A 23,480-nucleotide genomic window follows, 5' to 3' on the forward strand; every position below is an offset into this window, starting at 1 on the left:
TAGGGGATCAAAAGACGAATGACACAACTCAAAATAAAATGAGTGTGCGCAAAGTGAAAAACTCCCCCTAAGTCATGCAAATATCCTAGTTTATGGACCATCATCAAAGTATGAGAAGTTCACATACAAGAATGATGTTTTACCATTTGTGTAACGACCTGCCTATTTTTCTATATAAAATTTTGTTTCAACATAACCACATACATAATAACTCTGATATCCTGCTAAACTGACATAGTCATGATCAACTCGGACCCATGGGTACTAAGGATATACCTGTCATACATCTCTGATACCTAAGTAATGGAAAACATAAAGTATATACATGTCAAACGACAACGGGCACAATACCAGAATTCTACTAAACCTGTCATATATATACAAACATCCACAAAAGGACCAAAAAGTATCCTAGGGTCATAACTCAAAAACCATCCTAACCCTAACTCAACTACCTACCCTTCTGACAGGGTAGTTCGGTCAACCTCTACTGCTGCGAAGTTATATCCGTCCTTCTATCTAGATTTCCTAAAATGTTTGTAATGCTGGGGTAAGACACCTCTCAGTAAGGGAGATAAACTAATATCGGTGTGTGGCATGAGTATTATCATGCTTAAATATGAACTGTACATAATATGTATATCTGATAAAAACTGGTTTGTAAAACTCTGAGCAAAATATGATTCATCATATCATAATAAACATCATAATAAATATCATACTAATTTCTATAATTATGTAAAAATCTTCTATAGTTGTACAATATTGACATATTACCCAGGATGGATAGTTAGCTGATGTCATGTCTTACCCCCCACATGACAAGGTTGTGGGCCCGAAGGCGGGACCTAGCAATGGCTAGTTGACCACGTTAAGTCAACATAAGTATGTAAATATAATGGGCTTGTCCCACCTGTTCTAGACTACCAGGGGAACATCTATACTATACTGAAGCCACATTGACTGCCATGTCCCACATTCTATCTGAGATGTGTGGTAGCACTAACATAAACTTGAACTTATATGTATAGCTACGATACCGTGCTCTGAAATTCTAAACTAAACCATCCTGATCCTGATAACATATAGTACAGTTCATATTTCCGATACATAACTGTTTTGTATTTCTGAGTAATATCTGACATGATCATATTTTCATGGATTCTAGCATATCATACATAATTATGGCATTTACGCCGATCGTAAATCACGGCATCTACGCTGGCTATATCATAACATATAAATCACAGCATCTACGCCGGCCATGTCATAGCATATAAATCACGACATCTATGTCGGCCATATCATTACTTACTAAACATGAATTTTCTGCACTGTTTAACATAATATTTTAGACCATAGTTTCTGTACTGCTTTCATGGTTTTTCTGAAAACTATTAGAACATGCTTATTCTGGAAAATCATAATATTCTGGTATAACATAATTTTTCATGGAAACCTATACTCATGCCACACAAATATGAATAATATTCTAAACATAAAATCTGATCTGGAATCATATTTTCTGATAAAATGCATTAAATCTATTTTCCTGTTCAACAGTAGTATTTTCAAACCCTGTACTGTACATATATAATTTCTTAAAATAAATTTTATATATTCATAAACAATTTCATGAAAAATACTGACTTAATTTATCCCCTTACCTGACTTGCTAAAAAGCTCAAAAATCTAAACAAACCTACTCTTGTGTGTGTTCCCAACTCAACACCCAGAAATTCACATTTCCCAAAAAATCAACATATACCAGTATAACACCTTCCAACACATTCCCCTCAATCTAGAAATACCCAATAACTTATAAATTTAAAATAACCAACTTACCCAAATTTTGGGATGGTGCCCAAATACTCCAAATCAAAATTCTAATCCGACGATATTATAGAGAATCTTTCCAAGAGTAATGTGATGGCTTTCGATCGTCAAACTAGAAAGAATCTAAGCCAAAATCCTAGAGAGAAGTCAGAGAAACGAATTTTAGAGAGAGAGAGAGAGAGAGAGAGAGAGAGAGAGAGAGAGAGAGAGAGAGAGAGAGAGAGGGTTTTGCATGCAGGTTTTCTTGCTAGAAATGTGATTTGAGTATATTTATATAGTGTTGTCCATGTGGCCTCGTTGACGAGCTGCGTCTCCTCGTTGACGATTCCAAGAAACAAGTTCATTGATGAAGACTATGGGTTCGTCGACGAGTTTGCATGCCCTCAACCTTGCTCTCGATTTCTTTTCATCGACAAGACACGTGTCCTCGTCGACATTCCCAAAAAGGCCACTCGTCGACGAATATTCTACGTTCGTCAACGAGACCCTACTGAGCCCCCTTGGAAAAATCAGTTTCTCTCTTTTCCTTTATTATTTAATTGCTATAATTCTTCGGGTCTCTACAATTTGGGTCCGAGTGAAAGTGCATAACCCAAAAATTTAGACCAAATGGTGTCCATGAACTTGTCCATCCTAGGACAACATAATGTGTACATGTTTTAATTTATAGCTTTTTGGATTTGACATGTACTAACCTATTTAATTATCTATAAACCTAAGAGATAAACATTAAAACTGTGCATGTTTTTCAGTTTAGCATATAACATTTAAAATTCAACATGCACCGGCAAACGGTTCAGCATGCACCTATAACTAAGGATGAAAAAATAATATTCTTTTATGATTCACTCATATTTTCAAAAATATTTTAGCTTGCATTAAATTATTATCCTAATACATGGTTTTATTTTTGGGAAAAGTTCTACTGAAATTTTGGCATCATTCCATCTGTAAATTGAACATTTCCCATTTTTCCATGTACCTAAAACGTGATATATTCACGCAATCAAATTATAATTCAGCTCAAGCACGCGAGAACTTATATCCACTACCAGCGTGCAATTCATATCACTGCATCCGCTATGCAGGAAGCATTCAATACAGGCATACATTTTAGTAGACAATCAATACAAACTATCCATTTGATAATATAAGAAATGGATAGTGGCATTCAACTCAAGAGATTAAAATTAACTATCCATCAAAAGATATAATCATTCAATACAATACGGATAGTAAGCATTCAGTGCAAATTAGATGATATATTCCATCCATAATATTATCATTTAGTAAGGATGGAAATTAGCATTTAGCTTATACAGATCCTCCAAAAAATATAAGCGCGGATTAAAAATATTCGTTAAATGAATTTTAAAGAACTCCCCCTCAATTAAATAACCTAAACATTTTTATCTTATGCTTTTAATTTTTATAATTTTATGCTTAGCACTAATCTATAATATCTAACAGGGGATAAGCTACAGATGCATTAGAAAATGATTAATCTTTTAAGCTCCATGATAAGTTTAGGGTTATATGATATGTATAATACTATGATAAAACCCCTAAACCTCAATCTGTGTAATGGACAAATATGTTATTATTCAAGAATTTTAAACTTTAAACATAAACATAGCATTAAGAATCTTTTAACAATTAAAAACATTTTGTCCATTCGAAGGGGATAGCCAATATAAAGATATATTAACCAATCATGATGATATGTATATATTAAGCTTAGATTGGATATATCAATTAAAACTCACGTATTTGCTAGATTTTTATAGGATTCCCAGTAAAACAATAGTGTATATTAAGATTTAGAAATTTAAGTATTATACACTATTTAGGCATTTAAAGCATTCTAACCCTATTTACAACAGTTTCTAAAATCTTATGAGTATTAATGAAATTTCTTTTTGAGCAACCCATAAGACAACAGGCTAGCATTACAAAATGTATCATGATTCATAAAAGATTTAACAATACAAATACCATACAAATCATGGCATAAATCATCTGAAAAAGTAGAAGGAGGAAGATATATACGTTTCCATTTTACTTCTTCTTAAACATTTAAGTTCATATTGGCTTACTCCTCTCCCTCAGTTTTCCTATTCCTCTAATATTCCCAAAATCCTTAGCACTACTATAAAACACAATTCTTTTAGAGATATTAGTAGCTAAGGCACCATATAAATATATTCATGACATTCAAATGATATGCATTAAAATAATGTCATACAAATTCAAATCATTTTCAGGTTTGGGAAACTTTGCATATTAAAAATATTTTTAATGGGATATGAAACTTTGACAAACCCTTTCCAAATCCACCAATCATTTGATTTTACAAAAATATTTTCAAATTTAACACAGTAAAACCTATGCAATAAATAGTGGAGGATTTGCAAGGGCTTGAACCTCAAAACAGGGATACACCGAAATATAAGTCGTTGCAATCTTTATGCAAATAGCGGTTAAGCTTATTGCAACCGGGCTCTGATACCAATTGTTGGAATTGGTGTGATCCCAATAGGGGACTGAATTGAGTTTTAAAAATATTTTGGTTAAATTAAACATTTACGCCAATTTACCACATATCATACCTCATTCAATATAATAACGTGTATGAAAAATGATTAAGCTATAAGTGTGAACATACACGTGCAACATATCTCATTTAAATAAAAGTGTGCATACAAATAATTATAACCATAAATGAACAAGCATACACATGCTGAATTTAAAAGGCATAAATAAAATGAGATAAGGAGAGAGCGACACACAATATTTGTTATCGAGATTCAACCAAACCAGCCTACGTCCCCACCTTGGGCATACCCCCCCTCCCCAAGGATTTCACTATCCCTACTCGCTTAAATGGGCGGAGTAGAAGCCGTTTACATCCTTTCCTTAAGGGGTAAGGTAAACCCCAGCTCAATTACAAAGCGGAGCCCAACTTGTCTTACTTATGGGGCTGAGACTCCCCAGTTTAATTTCGGGCTAAACCCAACCGATACAATAAAAATTATTTTCGTACACATCAAAATGTTTTTAAATACAAGCATGGATGTAGACATTAAAAGCTCAAATACATGCACTCTCTAATGATATGCATTATGCTCAGTAGAGGAAGGGTGTTGATCTAAATAATTATTGCACACATAAACATATGAAAATATCAAAATGATTATTATGTTCTCCAACGAAGATTTTTGCTAATAAAAATGTTTGGAGAATTTGGAATTTAGGCTCAAGGAAAATATTTGTGCAATAAAGAATTTCTTCTAAAAAATTTTATCAAGAAAAAAAATAACAGGAAGAAATCTTAAGGCTACTCCCAAAAATGATTTTCAAGATAAAACCTAAATGAGAGTAAAAGTTATGGATTAACAATATGAATGCCCAAAAAAGATAAGTGCTCTCTTTCAAAAAAAAAAATTTCAAAAATAAAGAGTGAAAAAGAGCAGGAGAGATTAAAACATTTTGCCCCAAAGAAAAAGATTTTGCATTAAAAATGGTTTAGGGGATTTTGATTAACAAAATAATTTGAGAAGATTTAGGAGTTAATCAAAGTTACTAATCTAAGTAATGAAAAGGGTATTTATAGTTTTTCAATAAAATATGACCATTGGGGACAAATTATGAATTTTGGAAATGTTTAAATTAAGTTTTAACCTTAATTACCCTGGTAAAAAATTGGCAACCTGAGAGGCACGGTCACCCGGTTCATAGGGCCAGTCACCCGAATAGACACATAGAGAAAAGTTTAGGATTTTGAGTTCGAGTGCCCAAGGATGAGTTCAGGTGGCTAGGCCAAGGTGATTTTCCAAACATACGAGGTTCGTCCTCTCGATGAATGGTTCGGTTTGCCAAACTTCATAATTCGTTCATCCAGAGTGATTTTGAACTACAGGTTCGGGCGCTCGGGCACAGTGAAAAAAGTGACTTTAGGAGTTCGGTCACCCGGTGATGTTTAGTTCAAAACTAGGATGGTCGCCCAAGCCTTAGTCAACGAATTGACCTCCAGCTAGTTTAGTTTAATGAGTTCATAGTGTGCATACCATAATGCATGTGTGGAAATATTATTTTGGATGATGGACAGAATACATGCATGTCGTGCATGTAGCATGTGCAGAGGTCTTTGCATGTATATACATATTTTCATGAGTGTAGGTGGAAGTTATGCATGTTTACGTGAAAACCTATGTTTGAGTGTTCATGTAAGTGATTTTAATAGCATGTATAAGGATGAATGAAGATGAGAATGTTAAGCATGTGGAATAGATGTGATATAACATGCAATGATAACATGCATGGGCTTGAGGCAACGTTAGGATGCAAAAGGTATATATGCAGATATATAGGAATGTATATGAAGGGTTGAGTGTAGGATAATATCATGGGTTGTGTGTGTTGAAATGTGTATGCTACGTGAGCATGTATGAAGTTGGGTGCAGATGCTTTGTTCTGAATGGGAGGTTTTAGAATGTGTAATTAGTCGACGAGTGTGTGTTGAGTGACTTATTAGTGAGCATGTTAGTGGGTTTGTGTGTATGTTTGTATGTTACCATTATTATATGACTTTGCCTATAATAAGTTTAGAGTGTGTTTGTGAGTATGTTACCATTATTATATGACTTTGCCTATAATAAGTTTAGGTAGAATGTTTGATAAGCGTTAACGATAACTTTAATATAAATAAATTTATATTATTTGTTGGTTATTTTTGTGGTCTAGCTATCTTTAGAAAATCCAAAAATGTGAAATTTTCAAATATATATATATTATTTTAATTTGGAAATTTTTCTTCAAAAATGTTAGTACATAATTTTCTTGAATGTTTGTCTTATTCTTTGTCCAAATATGTATCCTTGGTTTTCCAAAATCTAATCTCAGCTTATGATGAGATAAGAGGAAAATTTTATCATAGTGTTTTATTTCCCTTATTTTTTAGGCATGGCGAAAATTTCTAATTCCCAAAAACAAATGATCGAGGGAGATATAGTCTCAACCAACAGGATTAGATAGAATATCTAATTAAATACTTGTTTTTAAGATTAGTGATTTGAAGTATCCACCTATAAAAAAATTGTTTTTAAAACTATAAATTATTTTCAAAAGCAGGTTGTTTTTTTTTTTGGATTTAAAAGTGCTGATGATGAAATTTTTAGAAGTTTTTCAATCAAACTTATGTATCTTCCAAATCATTTTCAAATTGATAACACAATCCGATATTTCTTTCAAAACTCATTTTTAAACACATTTTCTTCAACATCAATACTACAGCTTGATATATCTTTCAAAAGCATGTTATCAAATCAGTAATGCAACTTGATAATTTCAAACCAACTCTTTTCATCATTATCTTTTTTTTAAAAATTAAGGTTATGAGATGAACCTTTTTTAAAGCAATGCTCTGAACTTTTAAAAGGCACATTAGAATGTCCTTCAATAGTGTTGCAGCCAAAAGTTGAACGACTTTCATGATCCCTGATCACGACCACCTGAAAAGAGATAAATAAGCAAGGCTTGGAGGACCCTAGGTGTACTCCAGGGGATTTCTCCGATGCCTAAGTCAGGGATTAGCTTGAGAGATTTTTTGTGCAACAGTAAAGTAAAGTTTAGAATGAGATATCCTAACCTCTTCTTCGAGTCCCCTATTTATAGTGAAAGAGTTTGAAACGAGAGTGATACACTGTTGACCTAATTGGTCATATCCCGTTTTGACAAAGACAAATACCTTGATATTGATTTTTGCCCTAAGCTTGTATGCAGGTTCACTCTACGCATAAAATTGAAAAGAATCCTATCTCGTGGTAGCGTATGGTGACCCCAAGGAAGAATGAAGACTATTGTGTTCATTTGTAATTAAAATTTTTATATATTCTTCATTCTAGATTGTAACATAATATGGTCTGTAATAACTGCATTATGCATGATAGGCCTATATGCTTAGGTGGCCTTAGATTGACCCTTAGATTCCTACACATTAAGTGCACAGGACCCCTCCTAAACACACATGTCATCAGGGGTAAATTTAAATTAAAGTATGAACCTTAGCTCAAAATTGTATAGGCTTCGGGTGACCGAACCAGGCAAGGTAAATTGCCTCGATCGACCAAACGGAGGCTGGTCAAATAGTTGACCTGACTTCGGGCAATCGAACCCAAATGAACTAAGTGTTCATAGTCGACCGAACTCAAATCCTAACTTTTTCCAACGTCCTCGAGCACCCGAACTTCATGTTCATTTTCACCTTAGGCGACCGAACTAAGCTGTTCGGTAGACCAAACTTAAGGACGAGCAACTGAACCTCTTGGACAGTTTGGAAAATCGTCTTGTTTAGCCACTCGAACCATTTTTCAGGCACTCGAAATTCAAAAATTACTTTTCTTCATGTGTCTATTTGGGCGACCGAACCTATGGCTCAATCGATCGAAACTCTTGAATGGGCCTAATTTTTACGTAAGCCTTATAGTGCACCTATGAGGAAGAGTGACTTAGTTACTGTGGAGGACAGTAGTAGGGGTAGGGGTAGACCTAAAATAACTTGGGAGGAAATAGTGAATAAGGATTTAATATCCTTGAATCTTTCAAAAGAAATGGTCTATGATCGCATAAATTGGCGAAAAAGGATTCATATTGCCGACCCGATTTAGTAAGACTAAGGCTTGGTTTTGTTGTTGTTGTTGTTCATTTGGGGTTAAACAGGGTTAATTTTATTAAACTCACTTAAAACAATTCTAATATTTCCCTTGGTGTACCCAACAGTTATAATTTTGACCATGTCTATATATATGAGTTCATTTGCTCAATTAAGGTGGGATTAACATTTGGATTAGCCTAAAAATCTTCTGAATTTTTGAGAGCATATTTTTCAAATACAAAGCCCATATACTCTCTCTTTACTATTCCCTTGATAAATCAAGCTTCTTAAGAGTGCTCTTGAGTGATCCTACATACATTCCACTTGCTTAAACTCTCTTTGTTCTAGTTGATTGATTATTTTTGATTGAGAGTTTTAGTCAAGGTTTTTCCCCCGGTTTAACTAATAATCATTGTGTGGGGAAACCTTTGTAACTAATAAGTCTTTGCATCATTATTGCAAGACTCAATAAGCTTGTGTTTTTTATTGTGCAGAATCTTTTTCACGGGCATATTTTTTTTAATATCTCTTGTGCTTAAAGTATTTGAAAAACATTTTGAGATACTTGATTTGGAGTGTGCTTTAAACTTCCTTTGATTTATTGTTTGTTGAATATCATATCTTGAATTAAAGGTTGAACTCTTACAAATACATACACTTACATATTTTTGAGAGTTTACACATTGGATCTCTCCTGAGTATAAATACTATCATCTGTGAGTGCATATTTATCTAGACTATATTGTAGTACATATTTGTTTGTGTAGAAGCACTTGAATTTGTACGCAAAATTTCATATTCATTTATTGTATTCCAGGCGCAACCTGAGGGGGTTTGATCTAACCCGTAAGGATCGGTAAGGCCTTTTCCGCCCCGCAAGGAGAGTGTGTAAAGGTTGAGGTCGGCCCTGTTTTAATTTGATCTAGTTGTAAACGGTGTCACTCCACCCGTTAAATGAGCCGAAGTGGAATCATTGTGCTTGTGAGCCAAGTCGGGGACGTAGGCAGTATTGGCCGAACCTCGATAACATATTTGGTGTCACCTCTACTTTCCTTGCTTTATATTCTGTTTTGTTCTTGATTTAATTTCCTTACTGAATATACTACATATCTAGTTAACACGTTATTATTTTTGGTTGAGAGATACTAAAATTACTTTGTGTGTGCTGAAAATTAATAAATATATCATTTCTGCAATTTTATACATATTTAGACTACCCCTAGGTTATGTAATACTATTGCTGGATTAGTTGAACCTAGGAAGAAATTTTTAAATCTCCAATTCACCCCTCCCCCCTCTTGGGATTGTACCAAAGTCAACATACACCATTTATTGGTGAGTTATGGCATGGGCGTGAACCACTCCTATTATTACCCCGTTGGCATGGATCGCTTTGGTCATTATAAGGCGGGCATCAATTGCTCCAGCGTGGCAGTTGACTTGGGCGGTAACTCCCCTTAGTAATGCAGCATTCTGGTCTCTTCTAGGTAGGTGATATATTTTAGGTATATCAGTTGCGCCCCCTTTAATTTCGAATTTTGAAATTCGTTTCCAAAATTCGAAAGTTATTGCTAGGCTTAGTGGAGCCTAGTTGTGTCTAATCTAAGTGATGACCCAATCCGAAATAATAATGCGTGTTTTATTTTATTTTATTTATTATATTTTATTTTACCCTGTTCATTGCTTCTTTATCTACAGCTTACCGAGCCCGGTTTGGGGCGGGCTTCGGCTCACCCAAGCCGATCCAACTGCGCTTTTGGCTTTGCTAAGAAGTTTTTCGTTGGGCCTTTGTGCCGAGCAGCTCTTTGTGGAGGCATTTTTGTCAAGCAGCTCATCGTGGGGCATTTTTCCGAACAAGTCATCGTAGGGCATTTGTGTCGAGCAGTTCATCGTGGGGCATTTGCACCAAGCAGCTCATCATGGGGCATTTGTGTCGAGCAGGTTTTCATGGGCATTTGTGCCGAGCAGCTCTTCATAGGACATTTGTGTCGAGTAGCTCTTCATGGGGCATTTGTGCCGAGCAGCTCTTTTGGGTCAGTCTTCTTTGTCTAATGAGTCGTACTCATCTTTTGGGCATCTTTGGGCCTCATGAGCATTGCTCATCAATTGGGCTAGTCTTCTTTGCCTAATGAGCCATGCTCATCTTTTGGGCATCTGCAGGTCTCATGAGCATTGCTCATCAGTTGGGTCAGTGTTCTTTGTCTAATGAATCGTGTTTATCTTTTGGGCATCTTCTGGCCTCATAAGTGTTGCTCATTTGTTGGGCCGGTCTTCTTTGCCTAATGAGTCGTACTTATCTTTTGGGTTGTTTATCTACTATAGAGAACTTTACTGTGATTTTCAAATGATAAGACAAGTTGCTCCCATTATTCATTATTTAATCAACATAAAAAATTAGGTTCTTACTAAAAGAAACTAGTTTGAAGGAGAAAAGTCCATACCTTGAGAATCAGGCAAAGATAACTGCCTCAACACTTCAATACATCCGTGCATCTCTCCTTCCGCAAGGCCTAGCAACATTGTCCTCTCCAATTAAAATACCAGCCTCATATTTTGAAGATGTTAAAGTGTGATAATCATACTAGATTTGAAACAAACTTATTACAAACCATGGACATCTTGCCTTGCCAAATAAGATTGGATTTGGTAAGAGGCTTGACAAGCATTCTTGCATCAGAAGAATGGTTTTGTTCTCACAAACTAACTTGATCAAAGGAACCTCTCTGGGAGGGACGCTCCCCATGGGCCAATTCCACACTCACCGCAATTCTCCCTCATTAAATTCCGTTGTGATGCTAGTCAAAACAATGACAAATAGCACATATTTCCCACAGATGACGCCAACTATTGCAGCCAAAAATTGAACAACCTTCATGATCTCTGATCATGACCACCTGAAAAGAGATAAATAAGCAAGGTTTGGAGGAACCGAGGTGTACTATGGGGGATCTCTCTGATGCCTAAGTCAAGGATTGGCTTGAAATGTTCTTTATGCAATAGTAAAATAGAGTTTAGAATGAGATACCTTAACCTCTTCTTCGAATCCCAATTTATAGTGAAGAAGTTTGACCCGAGGGTGATACATCATTTATTGGTGAGTTATAACATTGGCGTGAATCGCTCTTGTTATTATCCTGTTGGCGTGGATCGCTCTGACCATTATAAGGCGGGCGTCAATTGCTACGACGTGGCAGTTGACTTGGGCGGTAACTCCCCTCATTAATGTTGTGCTTTAGTCTCCTCTAGGTAGGTGATATATTTTGGATATATCAAATAGTAATGATACTACTAGAGTATCATAAGGGATATATTCATTCTACTTCTTTCATTTTCTTTTCTTAATTGTTCTTTAAAGGCACACAACATATAATTGAAGTAACCATTCTTTTAAAGAGATTACTCAGGGGTTGAGTGGTTAGTCAACCATCTTCTCTACGCACAAATGTACTCTTGAACATAATCTCTAATTTTTGTAGACTTAGTCAGTGTTCGGGATCATGAATTTGGGGCCTTGAATTTTAATTCGTATAAATTTAAATAAAATTCAATACAATTTTGTATTACATTTTTAACTAAATCTACACAAATCAAAATCCAAGACCTCAAATACACTTCCCATAATAGGGTTAGGATTTGTTCAAAAATAAAATTGTGACTCCTCTTTTTTGGCGCATCATGCTAAAATCTCAATATTCATCGACACCCCAGTCAGAATTTGACATCAACAAGATCCAACATGCATGTAATCAACTCCATGAAAATATAATTAAAAGTTTAAAATTTTCAAGTATGATGCTTCAAATTTAAATCTTAAAAGGAATAAGAATAGATTTGATCAAAATGGGAGATGATTTAAAGTTATCCAAGTTTAAACAAAAGGTATGACTTTGGAACTTGCACTTAAAAGATTAGTATTATTTTATATTAAAAATTTATTTAAATTTATATAAAATTAAAATTATAACTTTCCAAAAATAAGATAAGATGAGAGAAATACAAGTCATGCATATCGTGTTGACTTTAAAAGCGATCATCTCACCTCAAAATTATTGCTTCTATCCTTCCGAAAAAGTTGTCATTCTTCCTCATGGTGGATTTGGTTTTCACCTTTCTGCTTTCTCCCAAACTTCTCCAACCATGGTCTATTCCATTTTCATTAACCCATCTTTCTTTTCTTTTCTTTTCTTTTCTTTTCTTTTTTCCCACTCTCATTCTCGGTGTCTCTCTCTCTCTCACCACACATTCACATGATTTTTTGACCAATTAAACATGTTCCCACTCTTTGGGCCAAAGGGTTGGAGATCCACTAACCACTAACCAATTATACAGATAGCTAGCCTTCTTGTTCTTCATATCATCAAAGAAGAAATTGAGTTACAATTGCTTTGCTGTTTAATTAATCCATTTCAGCTGTTTGTAGTACCTGCACTGATCCCTCATTCTTGCTGAGTCATTTTCCAAGAGACTATTTATTTGTTTACTTATTTACTTTTTGCTTGGCATTGCCCATAGAAACTTGATGGGATCTCAATTTAAATGAAGACTACTCCAGCTTTCCAAGTTGGCCGCCTGTCCTTAACAGCTATAGCAGTACTTTCTTCATCAAAAACTAAAACCAAAGTTGTTTTTTTGAGCCAAACAAACCCAAAGTGCTTGAAATGAAAAATCAAATTCAAGAACTTTCTTAATGATAATAGACCCGTATTTCATGTGTCAAGTTGTATTTTAAATTTTTTCTAATAACTGGATCACATGCTTTACCAGTTAGACAAAAGTTTGTATGTATCTAGAATAACAAAATCCAAGGTTTGAATTTGGACATTCCTCAATCCAAAGTAAACTTTCCATCATCCTAATTTATTAATGCAAACTGGGTTAATCCATGACATACCCGCCTTGCCTGCTCAACTGACGACATTAAATTATAGCTTTCTGATAATTTTGTTTGAAAAGAAAATCTTCCACCAATATATATATATATATACCCTGTGATTAATCAATCAACGACAAGCACTAAGTGCAAAATCCACAAACCCCCTTTACCACTACATACCACAAAGTGAATGCAAGTAAAATATTCTCTATTTTCTGAGGTAAAAGTTGCAAAACAATCCCCATTAAGATCATGAACAATTACCAACTCAATCTGCATTAAATGATTCCTCGAACTCAATCAATCGAACAAAATTAACTTTGTAAGATCTATGGCTGGTCATGCGAGGGGAAAAAAACACACGAGGCATCTGTGTTATACTTTACCTCTTCAAGGAAATTAGTTGCCCAAATGATGAGCAAATCAATATTCCACTCTATTTCCCTTCCCAGTAAAAGGGTTCTCCCTAAAACCAAAAAGGCCATTAAATTTACCAATCGAAGTCCAGGTGCTCCATAAAAGTCATAACCACTCAACAAAAGTTAGTTATTTATATTTTTAAAATATATATATATATAGCTTTATACTCGTCACTCCTAGTCCCACTCCCACCCAATGCTTAACAATCTAGTTAGCATTTCTACACGACTACAATGCAAAAGGGTTACCAAGTAATCTTCTAAAATTTGTAGGTAATATGTCATGTACCAATCCCCTAAGAAAAAACTAACTCAATTTTTTGTGGCACTTTCAATTTCATAATGCAACTCAAAAACCATTTAAGAATGATGAAAATAAGACAGCTTTATGAACAAATCCTAACAACCTAAACCCACGAGGCCTTCTGGGTCCTAGCTTTTTATTCTAGAACATTTTAATGAACAATAAGAAATGGAATCTGAACATTTGATAATATAGGCTAATTGTAAAAGCTATCTCATTATCATGATTATATGATGAAAGGAGGGGATTGGAAAGGCTGAGGTTGGTCTTAACATGACAACATCCTACTACATTGACGCACGCACGCACACACACAGACCATATAATTAATACATTTCATTAGGGTTGTGTTTGGAGCATGGACCTGAATTTGCCGTTAAATCAAACTGAATATGATTGTCATGTATTTTGCCGAAATCTACACAAATCCAAATCCAAAATCAGAAATTAAAATTCTCAAACACAGCTAAATATATATATATATATATGAAGCATACATAGATTTCTGCAATCGTACAAAGTATCTTGATAAGAATCAAACAACTGCCATGAATAATCATGCTACTTTTCATTTAAGGCAAGCAATGTACAACAGTAGAAGTCAAATGGATGAGTATTGACAACTGATGAATTGTTGGGGTGCATGGTGTAATTAATACAGTGACCATGCCATGAATAATCATGCTACTTTTCATTGAAGGCAAGCAATGTACAACAGTAGAAGTCAAATGGGCAAGTATTGATAACTGATGAATTGTTGAGATATATGATGTAATTACAGTGATCAATAGTCGAAGAAACATGAGTCTAACTCGGTTCGAAGGGCCCAATCCAACTCAAACGTGGGATGAACTCCATACTTTCCGGTTTATTATTATAAAAAAAAAAATACTTTCAATTTCTTATTCAAAAAAAAAAAAAAAGGGTTCTGATACATTTAATTCCTTACAAATGAGAAAGGTGACCTCAGATAGCTGTTACCAGATAGCTATGACTAACAAAAGAATTGAAAGAATGTCAATCTAAACCTACACTCCAATAAATAATCAAAAACTGCCCATTTTTTGTCAAGTGCAGAGAAAAAATCTGAATGTGTAAATTGCAGGAAAAAGTTTGAACAAGAATTGAGCAAGTTTAGAACAAGAGCGGGTCAAGAGCAGCTTACAAGCTAGGTTCATCAAAAATGATCCACAAGGTTTTGATAAAAGCAAAGAAAATCCACTTTCTAGAAATTTCCAACTTCAGATGGACATACTCACAAGCTAGTTCATTTCATAGCATATGATTATCTTCAGTGCACTACCAAAGGGAAGTCAACACTCCTTTTGGTTGAGAAGTGTTCTCACTGCTAGTTGACAGACTGTAAGACCACAGAAAATTAAGGACAGAGAGGGAGAGATGAGAGAACAAAAAAGAAAAGTCACCTTTCTTAGAAATTGAGAGAAACCAGTTTTAAAAAAAAAAATGGCCCTGTGAGTGTTATTGTAGACTATTGACTGTTATTTTCTTTGCCTAGGTTTCTCTCTGCAACAAAGTAGAGAGACTAATTTTTCTCCACTTATTTCCTATAAGTTTCTTTTCTCCTCTCCATTTTTTTCCTATCAAATGGAGTGGACAAGAGAAGAAAGGGCCCTATTTTATGAATTTAAGAGTGTTAAATGTACAAAGAGATCATCTACAGCCAACAAAAAGGAGTTAAACAAATGAAGTGACCCTCAATCACTACCTGTTGGAGCAATATCACATGGCCTCCTTAAATTTGGTTCTTCACAATCTTAACGCTGCTGTAGAAACGCTTGAGGTCTTTCATAGCCTTTTCCTCAATCTGAATTGAACGAATTGATGAGGGTGCCTCAGCCTCTGGTTTGAACCAGTGGTTTAGTCCACCAGACTCTGAGGGCGATCCCTGACCAGTAACGACTGAGAATCCAGCTGTTCTTGTCTTTGGACTGTGGGATAGACTCTGCTGTTTTTTTCCCTGCTTTGAGACAAATAAAATATAAACACATGGAAAGATTTAAGTCAGCGACATGCAATTTCACAGCTCTTCACACTAAATAGAGATCAACTTTAAAGATGCATAACACAAACCCAAAGGGGAAGCTTAATAAGGCAATGTAAAGATACAAATGCAAAAACAAAGTTGAGCATGTCTGTGGTAACCATCAAAACCAAGAAACACCACATGTGAAATTTGCATAAGGACAATGTGATGTTTAATCAAACCCAAAAGCATTAGCTTAACATATCCTACTTCTTAGGCAACCCTGCTTTAGAACAAATTCACCTATGAAAACTGTATGCATTATTTCTAATAGAGAGCAAAGTATATTGTCAACCCTAAAAGTTTGTCAAGTTCCAAGGTGAATTTTCATTTTTTTCTGTCTCTAGATTTTTTAACTTCTTTCAATGTCCTCTTTAACATTTTAATTAATTTCAATGTTTCCCTTCACCAATAATTGGTTTAATAAAACATGTAATATCATCAACTTGTCCTCAATTTGTGAGACAAACTAACTTTTTGATCCTGCATTTGCCCACAATTTTTTTCACTTCATGAGATAAATGTACTATTTGGATAGAGAATAAGCCCAGATTCTAAGCTACTTTTATAAAATCCAAATTGCAATTTTTCATAAATGTCATAGATGATAATTATATATGGCAAAAGTAAAGTAACTTTATCTCACTTTATGAGATAAATGTATGGTTAGAGAATAAGCCAAGATTCTAAGCTACTTATATAAAATCCAAACTGCAATTTTTCATAAATGTCATAGATGATAAATATATATATATGGCAAAGTAAAGTAATTTTATCTTGCAAATTGAGAAGATATTTTTATTTCTATCTTTTATTAATGAAGGTCTACAGTGGAGGGAACATTGAAGCAAATTATAAAGCTTAAGAGCTTCATTGAAACAATTAAAAGTCTAGGGAGCACCTTGGAGCTTGGCCAAAACCCCTTCTTTAATCAAAAAAGAAGATTTTTATTAAGAAGAAAAAGTACAAGGAGTATTTTAAAAGATACAAGAAAACTTAGACACAGTAGGAGTATTTTGCCCTTCCTAACATACTTATAGAGGATTAAATTGGCAGAGAGAGAGAGAGAGAGAGAGGAAAATTGCACACCTGCTGCAATTGGATGTCCCTGAGTGATGGCCGAGAATGGAAGGGTGGAGTCCCAGAAGAAGCCCAAGGAGGTGTACATCGTTCTCCATCAGGCACCTGTGATGCATGAGCTGATGCAACAGGTATTGGATTTGAAGGCAAAAATGAACTCAATCGAATTTTCCCATCACTTCTACCATCAATAAGACCCTCCACCTCATCTTTGTTCCCCACTAACTGATTCACCTTAGTTTTGCTCTGCTCATCTTGTATATCACGAAGAGAAGTTGATCCCTTTGAAATTTTTCTCCCACCCCATGCTGGGCCTTCATTTTTAGGTATTGCTGGTGGGGGAGACACATCTTTGGGAGCATCATCAAGAGCACCACTCAAGAACATGGAAAGCCCACCTTTCTTGTTCTTCTTCTTGGACAATGTAGGCAAAGAACTCTTACTTCTTGGTGTCTCTAACATGTCTTTCTTTGGAACACAAAAAGAGGACTCCTTGGTAACTTGATTGGCCACAGCTGTTTCAAATCCAGTATCTCCCTCCTATCACACATTACAAATGTCACAACTTAAACAATCCAAGAAATTTCATAACTTGATATCATTTAAAAATTTTCAGAAATGTTAAAAAAAGAAAAAAAAAAATTGAAAATCACTAAGTTGTTTGAAAATCTAGATACATTTTAGGAAAGAGGATTTTGTGTTTGTTTTGGGTGGGGGTATAGAAGAAATAGTAATTACAAAACTGACTCGATCTAAACACAAAAGTTTCAAATTCCATTTTCATGGATCAACTCTATAGTACCATAAGTCAAAGTCAAATAATTAGTATGAACATGCAAAATAGTAAAATTCAGGCAAAAGACCAAATCGATTTCCTAAGACAGTCATTTCCAACCCTAATCTTTGTTCAATTACCCTTTTCCACAGTTTCATTATATGACTCATAAATTTAATTCCACGATAGTTATTAGAATTTTGAATATTTCATCAATTTTTTACCTTTCAAAAAGATTAATGGAAAAGTTTAGAGTAAAGAAGAAGGGCCTGCATATGGTTTTTTTTTTTTTTATTATTGACTTATAAAAAGCATATGATAAGATAACAAGGGATGTTCTATGATGTTTCAGAAGAAAAAAAAAAAGGCATAGGTAGTAGGAATACTAATGTCACTAAGGATGTGTGCAATGGAGTAATGACAAGCGTTAGGACCGCAGGTGGAGAGTCTAAGGAATTTCCAATCACAATAAATGTATATCAAGAATCTACTTTGATCCGTTATCTATTTTGCACTAGTAATGGATGAATTTACTAGGAGTACCCAAAATGAGGTTCCATGGTGTATGTTGTTTGCAGATGATACTGTCTTAATTGATGGAAGTAGGGGTGGAATGGAATCTAAATTCAAATTACAAAGAGAAATTTTAGAATCTAGAGGTTTTAGAATAAGTAGAACTAAGACAATAGATGAAATGTAGTTTCAATCATAGTAAAAGAAAATATTGAAACTTGATGGCCAAGAAATTAATAGCACTAGTAGATTTCGATACCTTGGATCTATTAAGCAAATTAAAGAAGAAATTGGAGAAGATGTAAAGCATAGAGTTAAAGCAAGTAGGGTAAAATGGAGAAGCGCTTCGGGCATGTTGTGTGATCAGAAAATACCCTTTAAATTGAAAAGAGAAGCTCTATAAGACGACTGCAAGACTAACTATGGTGTATGGATCAAAATGTTGGACAACTAAGAAACAACATATCCAAAAAGTATAAGTTCCGAAATGAGAATGATAACGTGGATGAGTTGAAATAATGTTAAGAGATAAATTAAGGAATGAACATATTTGAGGTAAATTAGGCATAGCTCTTGTGAAACATAAGGAAGGGGCAGCTCAGATGATTTGAGCATCTGCAACATGGGAAAATAGTGCACCAATGATGAGTAGGCTAGTTAATGTGCAGGGCAGTAGAAGGAGTATGGGTAGACCTAAAATAACTTGGAATTAGATATTTAATAAGGATTTAATAACCCTGAATTTGTTGAAGGAAATTTCCCATGATCATGTAAATTGGCAGAAAAAAGGATTCATGTAACTAACCCCACCTAGTGAAACTTAAGGCTTGGTTTGTTGCATTCAAAATAGCAAAATTCAATCTCTAGAATGGAACCAACATTGGATTGAATTTCTAAAATACTTGAATAAATGTCACATCTTGATTTAGGACATCATCCAAATTGTCAAGTTGTTACAACATGAATTCCAAAAATGTGATTCAAGAACTCCCTAAAACCTCCTTTTCTTTTCAGGATATTCCTCCTTGATTCAAACCTATGAAGGAGCAACCTGGGGAAACAATTGGCGTGTATGCGAATTGATACTTGTGTATAGTGAACCCTGGGCATCATGCAAGAGGAGGCATACTCATGACATATCCAAAACTACTCCTTTCTCCAGGATATGTCTAATGAAGCACTGGTAAGTTGAGGATGACAAAAGCACCTCATAACGGCAAGCACATCATACTCCGGTCATCCTTGCCTATAGGATAAGTCATGGAGGCCTCAGCTTGGTGGACAGAACTAAGGCCCATTGATAATGGAAATGCTCACCCTCATGACAAATTACAGGCAGAACCTGCTGTGAATGCTCGCAGTCATGACAGGTTACAGGTATGGACCTAGGTGACTGATCTAAATGTGGATACGACACTTCAGAGGAGATGCAGGCCCTGCGGCACCTGCCATGACAGGATCATAGCGCTGCTGTCACTCAGATTGGCCACTATTCCTGCAAAAAGATGGTTCCCAACCACCCACTGCAATGTAGGTTCCTCTATAAATTTCACAGGATAACACAACAAATATAGAAGCACAAAAGAATCACACCCTAAGTATCTGCCATCTGGGGATCATTTAGTTTCCCTTCTAAACCCTTGGCTGTCCTAAATAGAGCGTCTTCTGGAACATCTGAGCCCTCAATTAAAAGGGACTGACAACAAAACTTGTAGCTACAAACACAATTGAGCTAACATCCCACTCACTATAATGCCAAATCCCTCTAAAATCTTCAGATCAAGAGTTAAAATGTGAAACTTTGAACAACTGCTAATTACAACTAGTTAAAAACCCAATTAAATAGTGCATTCTGTTTGATACTTAAAAGAGTTAGGTTATTTTGGAAGCTACCTTATCCTTGGAAAGTCGAGAAATTTCCATGTCCAAGAAATCCTTCACAGAATTTGGTTCTCCACCATTCCCATAATTACCAGATCCTGCTTCTACTTGAGCAGCCTTCTGTTTGCTCTTTCTTCTCTGCTTTTTAGATACCTCTACCTTCCTGCTCCCTTTTCCATCAGGCGATACTGATGATGATGCTTTCAACTGTGCTGTGTCAACTGGAACACCAAGCTCAGCAAGCAAGCTCTCAACACCTAATTTTGTCTGAAGCTTTGCAATCTGCTGGCCATCAAGAAGATGGCCACTTGACTGCTTTGCTTCAAGCATCTCAATCTGCTGCAACTTTTTCCGCAAAGCTCGAACTTGTTTGCAAACATCTTGATTGTCATCATCCATTGGTTGCAGAAAGCAATCTAATCTCTGGAGTCTTTCTTTCTTGGAGGTCATTTTCTTAACATGATTGTCACGAGTCCTTAGGAACTCATTGTCGCTATCATCTTCTTCACTGTTAATAATGGCTGGAAAAGTAGCTGTTGGAGTTGGGAGACGACGATAGCTCCATGGTTCAGATGATTTCAAATCCAACAATTTCTCAAGACTAGCTAGAATATCTGGAGAGGCACTTGCAATAGCATGCGCTGAGACTGTAAAAATATAGTCAAGGTTGCGAATAGCAATCTCCTGCATAAAAGATGTTGAGAAATCTTGAGTAACTGCAATCTGCCAATCTATACCAAGTTGGCAATAATAAATGGGTATTTGCACTGCAAAAGAGATTCAAGAGGCATATTGTTACTAGATAAATATTTACAGCTATGATAATTCAACTAAAAATTGGTTTATCATCCAATGCATGGCATACATCTTCTTGGCAAAGAAAGATAGCTATGAGCCAGATGGCACAGAAAATACTTCACAAGTTAAATGGTGACAAATATCTAAATTGGTGTTCTTCACTTGACGACTGCAGCAGAGACAATTTTTAGGAAGTCACACAGCCAAAATTTTGCCTCGCACACTATCGATAATAACAGAGACAGAGCAAGACAATAAGCAACATATGTCCATGTCGTCAACTTGTCATGTCAGGCTTCATTTTTCAAGAACTTTGGCTACAGGCATGCAACATTTGCAAGGGTGCATTCAGTGCACAAAACATGCCGTCACCAATTTCAAGTCCAAAGATTACAATTCCTTTTAATACTCAGTAATCATTGTATAAAATGATATAAGCATATATATATTATTTTCCATGTAAATACAAACACACACACCTGGCTTATCAATGTTGCAAGTGGAATATAGGCCCAAGAAACTACTATAAACAATTTTAAAATAGCATTTTTAAACATAAATCACTCTTTTTCTTTTATCAGCAAGAGTTGAACTCTTGATCTTCCTTGCCCCACCACAACCCTTTACCACTTGAACTGAACCTTTGGGCATCTTAAGAACATAGATCTGGGAAGTAAGTAATGCATTTGTGCTTTTTTCTATATCAATACAATCGATACTATTGTAGAAAGGGAATAGCCATTTGTCTTTCTCTATCAACTGTCTTTATTAAAACAGTGTTGATGATCTTTCTTTCAGATTTAGAGGCCCTAAGTATATAAGGGAAAATATATTTTTTTCCTTTTTTTCTCATTTTTTTTTTTTTTTTTTTTTTTGCGCAGTGGGGTGGAGGGTAGAAGAGGGAGGGCTCTTTGGTTTTGTGCAGTGCATGCAATCCTTTGGATGCTATAGCTTGAAAGGAATGCAAGGATATTTAAAGATTTGTCGGCATCTTGTTCGCACCTTGGCATAGGATTAATTTTCTTTTGCTTCTTTTAGGGCACTCTTTCAGAATTGGAGGATATCACAACAAAGAGATTGGAAGGCAGTGTTGTTGTAATTAGCTTTTTAAGAAGGATATCTTATCCTCCATTTTCTGCACTTTTTTTAATTTATTAGTGGAGTATTGTTAGTTTTTCTATTAAAAAAAAAAACTATCACTTAAACCGTTTCAGATTGTTATGAGTGCTGTGTGCTTGCACTTCATCTTAGGTTCACCACCCCTAGTTTCAATATTTTCAATACAAAAAGTAAGTTCCACTACACATTTATAAAACATTCATTACAATCAATATATTTTGTTACCTTGTTACAATAAGAATAGCAGGGTGAGGTAGTGCAAAGAGTATGGAAAAATAAATTATGATTGTTGTGTGCATGTGTCGTGTGCTTTTCTTTTCTTTTCATTTTTTTCAGGGGGAGGGTGGAGGTTTTTCCAGGGGTTTGTGACAGCTGTTTGCGAACACATTTATATTTAAGATGGAAAAAGCAAAAGTTCAATAAAGCACCACAAAAAAGAAGCAGAATAAATGTTGTCATGTAGAACTTGTGACTTGAAAAAAAAATTAACAATACCTCACAAAGAAGTCAGGAGCTGGATTTAGACTGACAACAGTGAAAAATTCTAAGACTATTTCAAGAAAATGTATGTGTCAAACTAATTATTAGTGACAATACCTCACAATGCTTCCTCAGATCATTCGCTCCCAGTGAATCTGCAATTTCAAGCAGCTGTAAAGCATTTCGTGGCTCCACCAGCCATTCTGCTGCCACTTTTTCACAAAGACTTTTTAAGCTCGGTGTGGACCTATTCCCAGCATTGTCCTGTAGAACAGTAGGTGCACTTTTATTGGATTCCACATCGTTAAACATAAAATCCTCATCCAACTCTTCTAATTCATCCCTAGCCTCTAACTTCAGCTTCTGAGGGTGCTTGGCAACATCAGAAGGATAGACAGGATGATGGAGTGAGCTAACAATCAACATATGCGTTTCACCCACTGAAACTGAAGTAGCCTTCTTTACACCATGTAGCCGAGTTGCAACAGGAGGCTTATCCTTACCTTTCTTCCCATCCCACATATAAACATCTCCTGTATTTGTAATGGCAGCAGTCCAGTACTTTCCTGCAGAAATACTCACCATATGTCTTCCACACAAAGAATATAGCTGCCAAAAAGAATAAACAATACAGCGTAAGTGCTGAGCCACATTCAGTTGAGTGGGGAGAAATTTTGCTCCCACTATAGTCTTTAAAAAATTAAGG

The 23,480-nt window shown here is 35.3% G+C and overlaps 1 protein-coding gene across 5 annotated transcripts in view; it reads right to left on the bottom strand.

Annotated features, from left to right (window-relative positions):
- LOC131168537 (uncharacterized) overlaps positions 1-23,480 on the bottom strand; it is a 39,490-nt gene that overhangs the window by 4,582 nt on the left and 11,428 nt on the right. For 2 of the 5 annotated variants that reach the window (XM_058128042.1, XM_058128041.1), the window contains 4 exons: positions 22,892-23,383; positions 20,390-21,061; positions 17,218-17,748; positions 15,489-16,062 (listed from right to left, as the gene is read on the bottom strand). In XM_058128042.1, coding sequence (XP_057984025.1) covers positions 15,838-16,062; positions 17,218-17,748; positions 20,390-21,061; positions 22,892-23,383 — 1,920 coding nt within the window. In that variant the 3' untranslated portion in view covers positions 15,489-15,837. Of the gene's footprint in view, positions 1-14,276; positions 14,503-14,887; positions 15,445-15,488; positions 16,063-17,217; positions 17,749-20,389; positions 21,062-22,891; positions 23,384-23,480 lie in introns of those variants that run through there. The other 3 variants (XR_009140324.1, XM_058128039.1, XM_058128040.1) reach the window with 3 other exon arrangements.

The sequence above is a fragment of the Malania oleifera genome, chromosome 11 (genome assembly GCF_029873635.1).
Source record: "Malania oleifera isolate guangnan ecotype guangnan chromosome 11, ASM2987363v1, whole genome shotgun sequence".
NCBI classification, from domain to species: Eukaryota; Viridiplantae; Streptophyta; class Magnoliopsida; order Santalales; family Ximeniaceae; genus Malania; species Malania oleifera.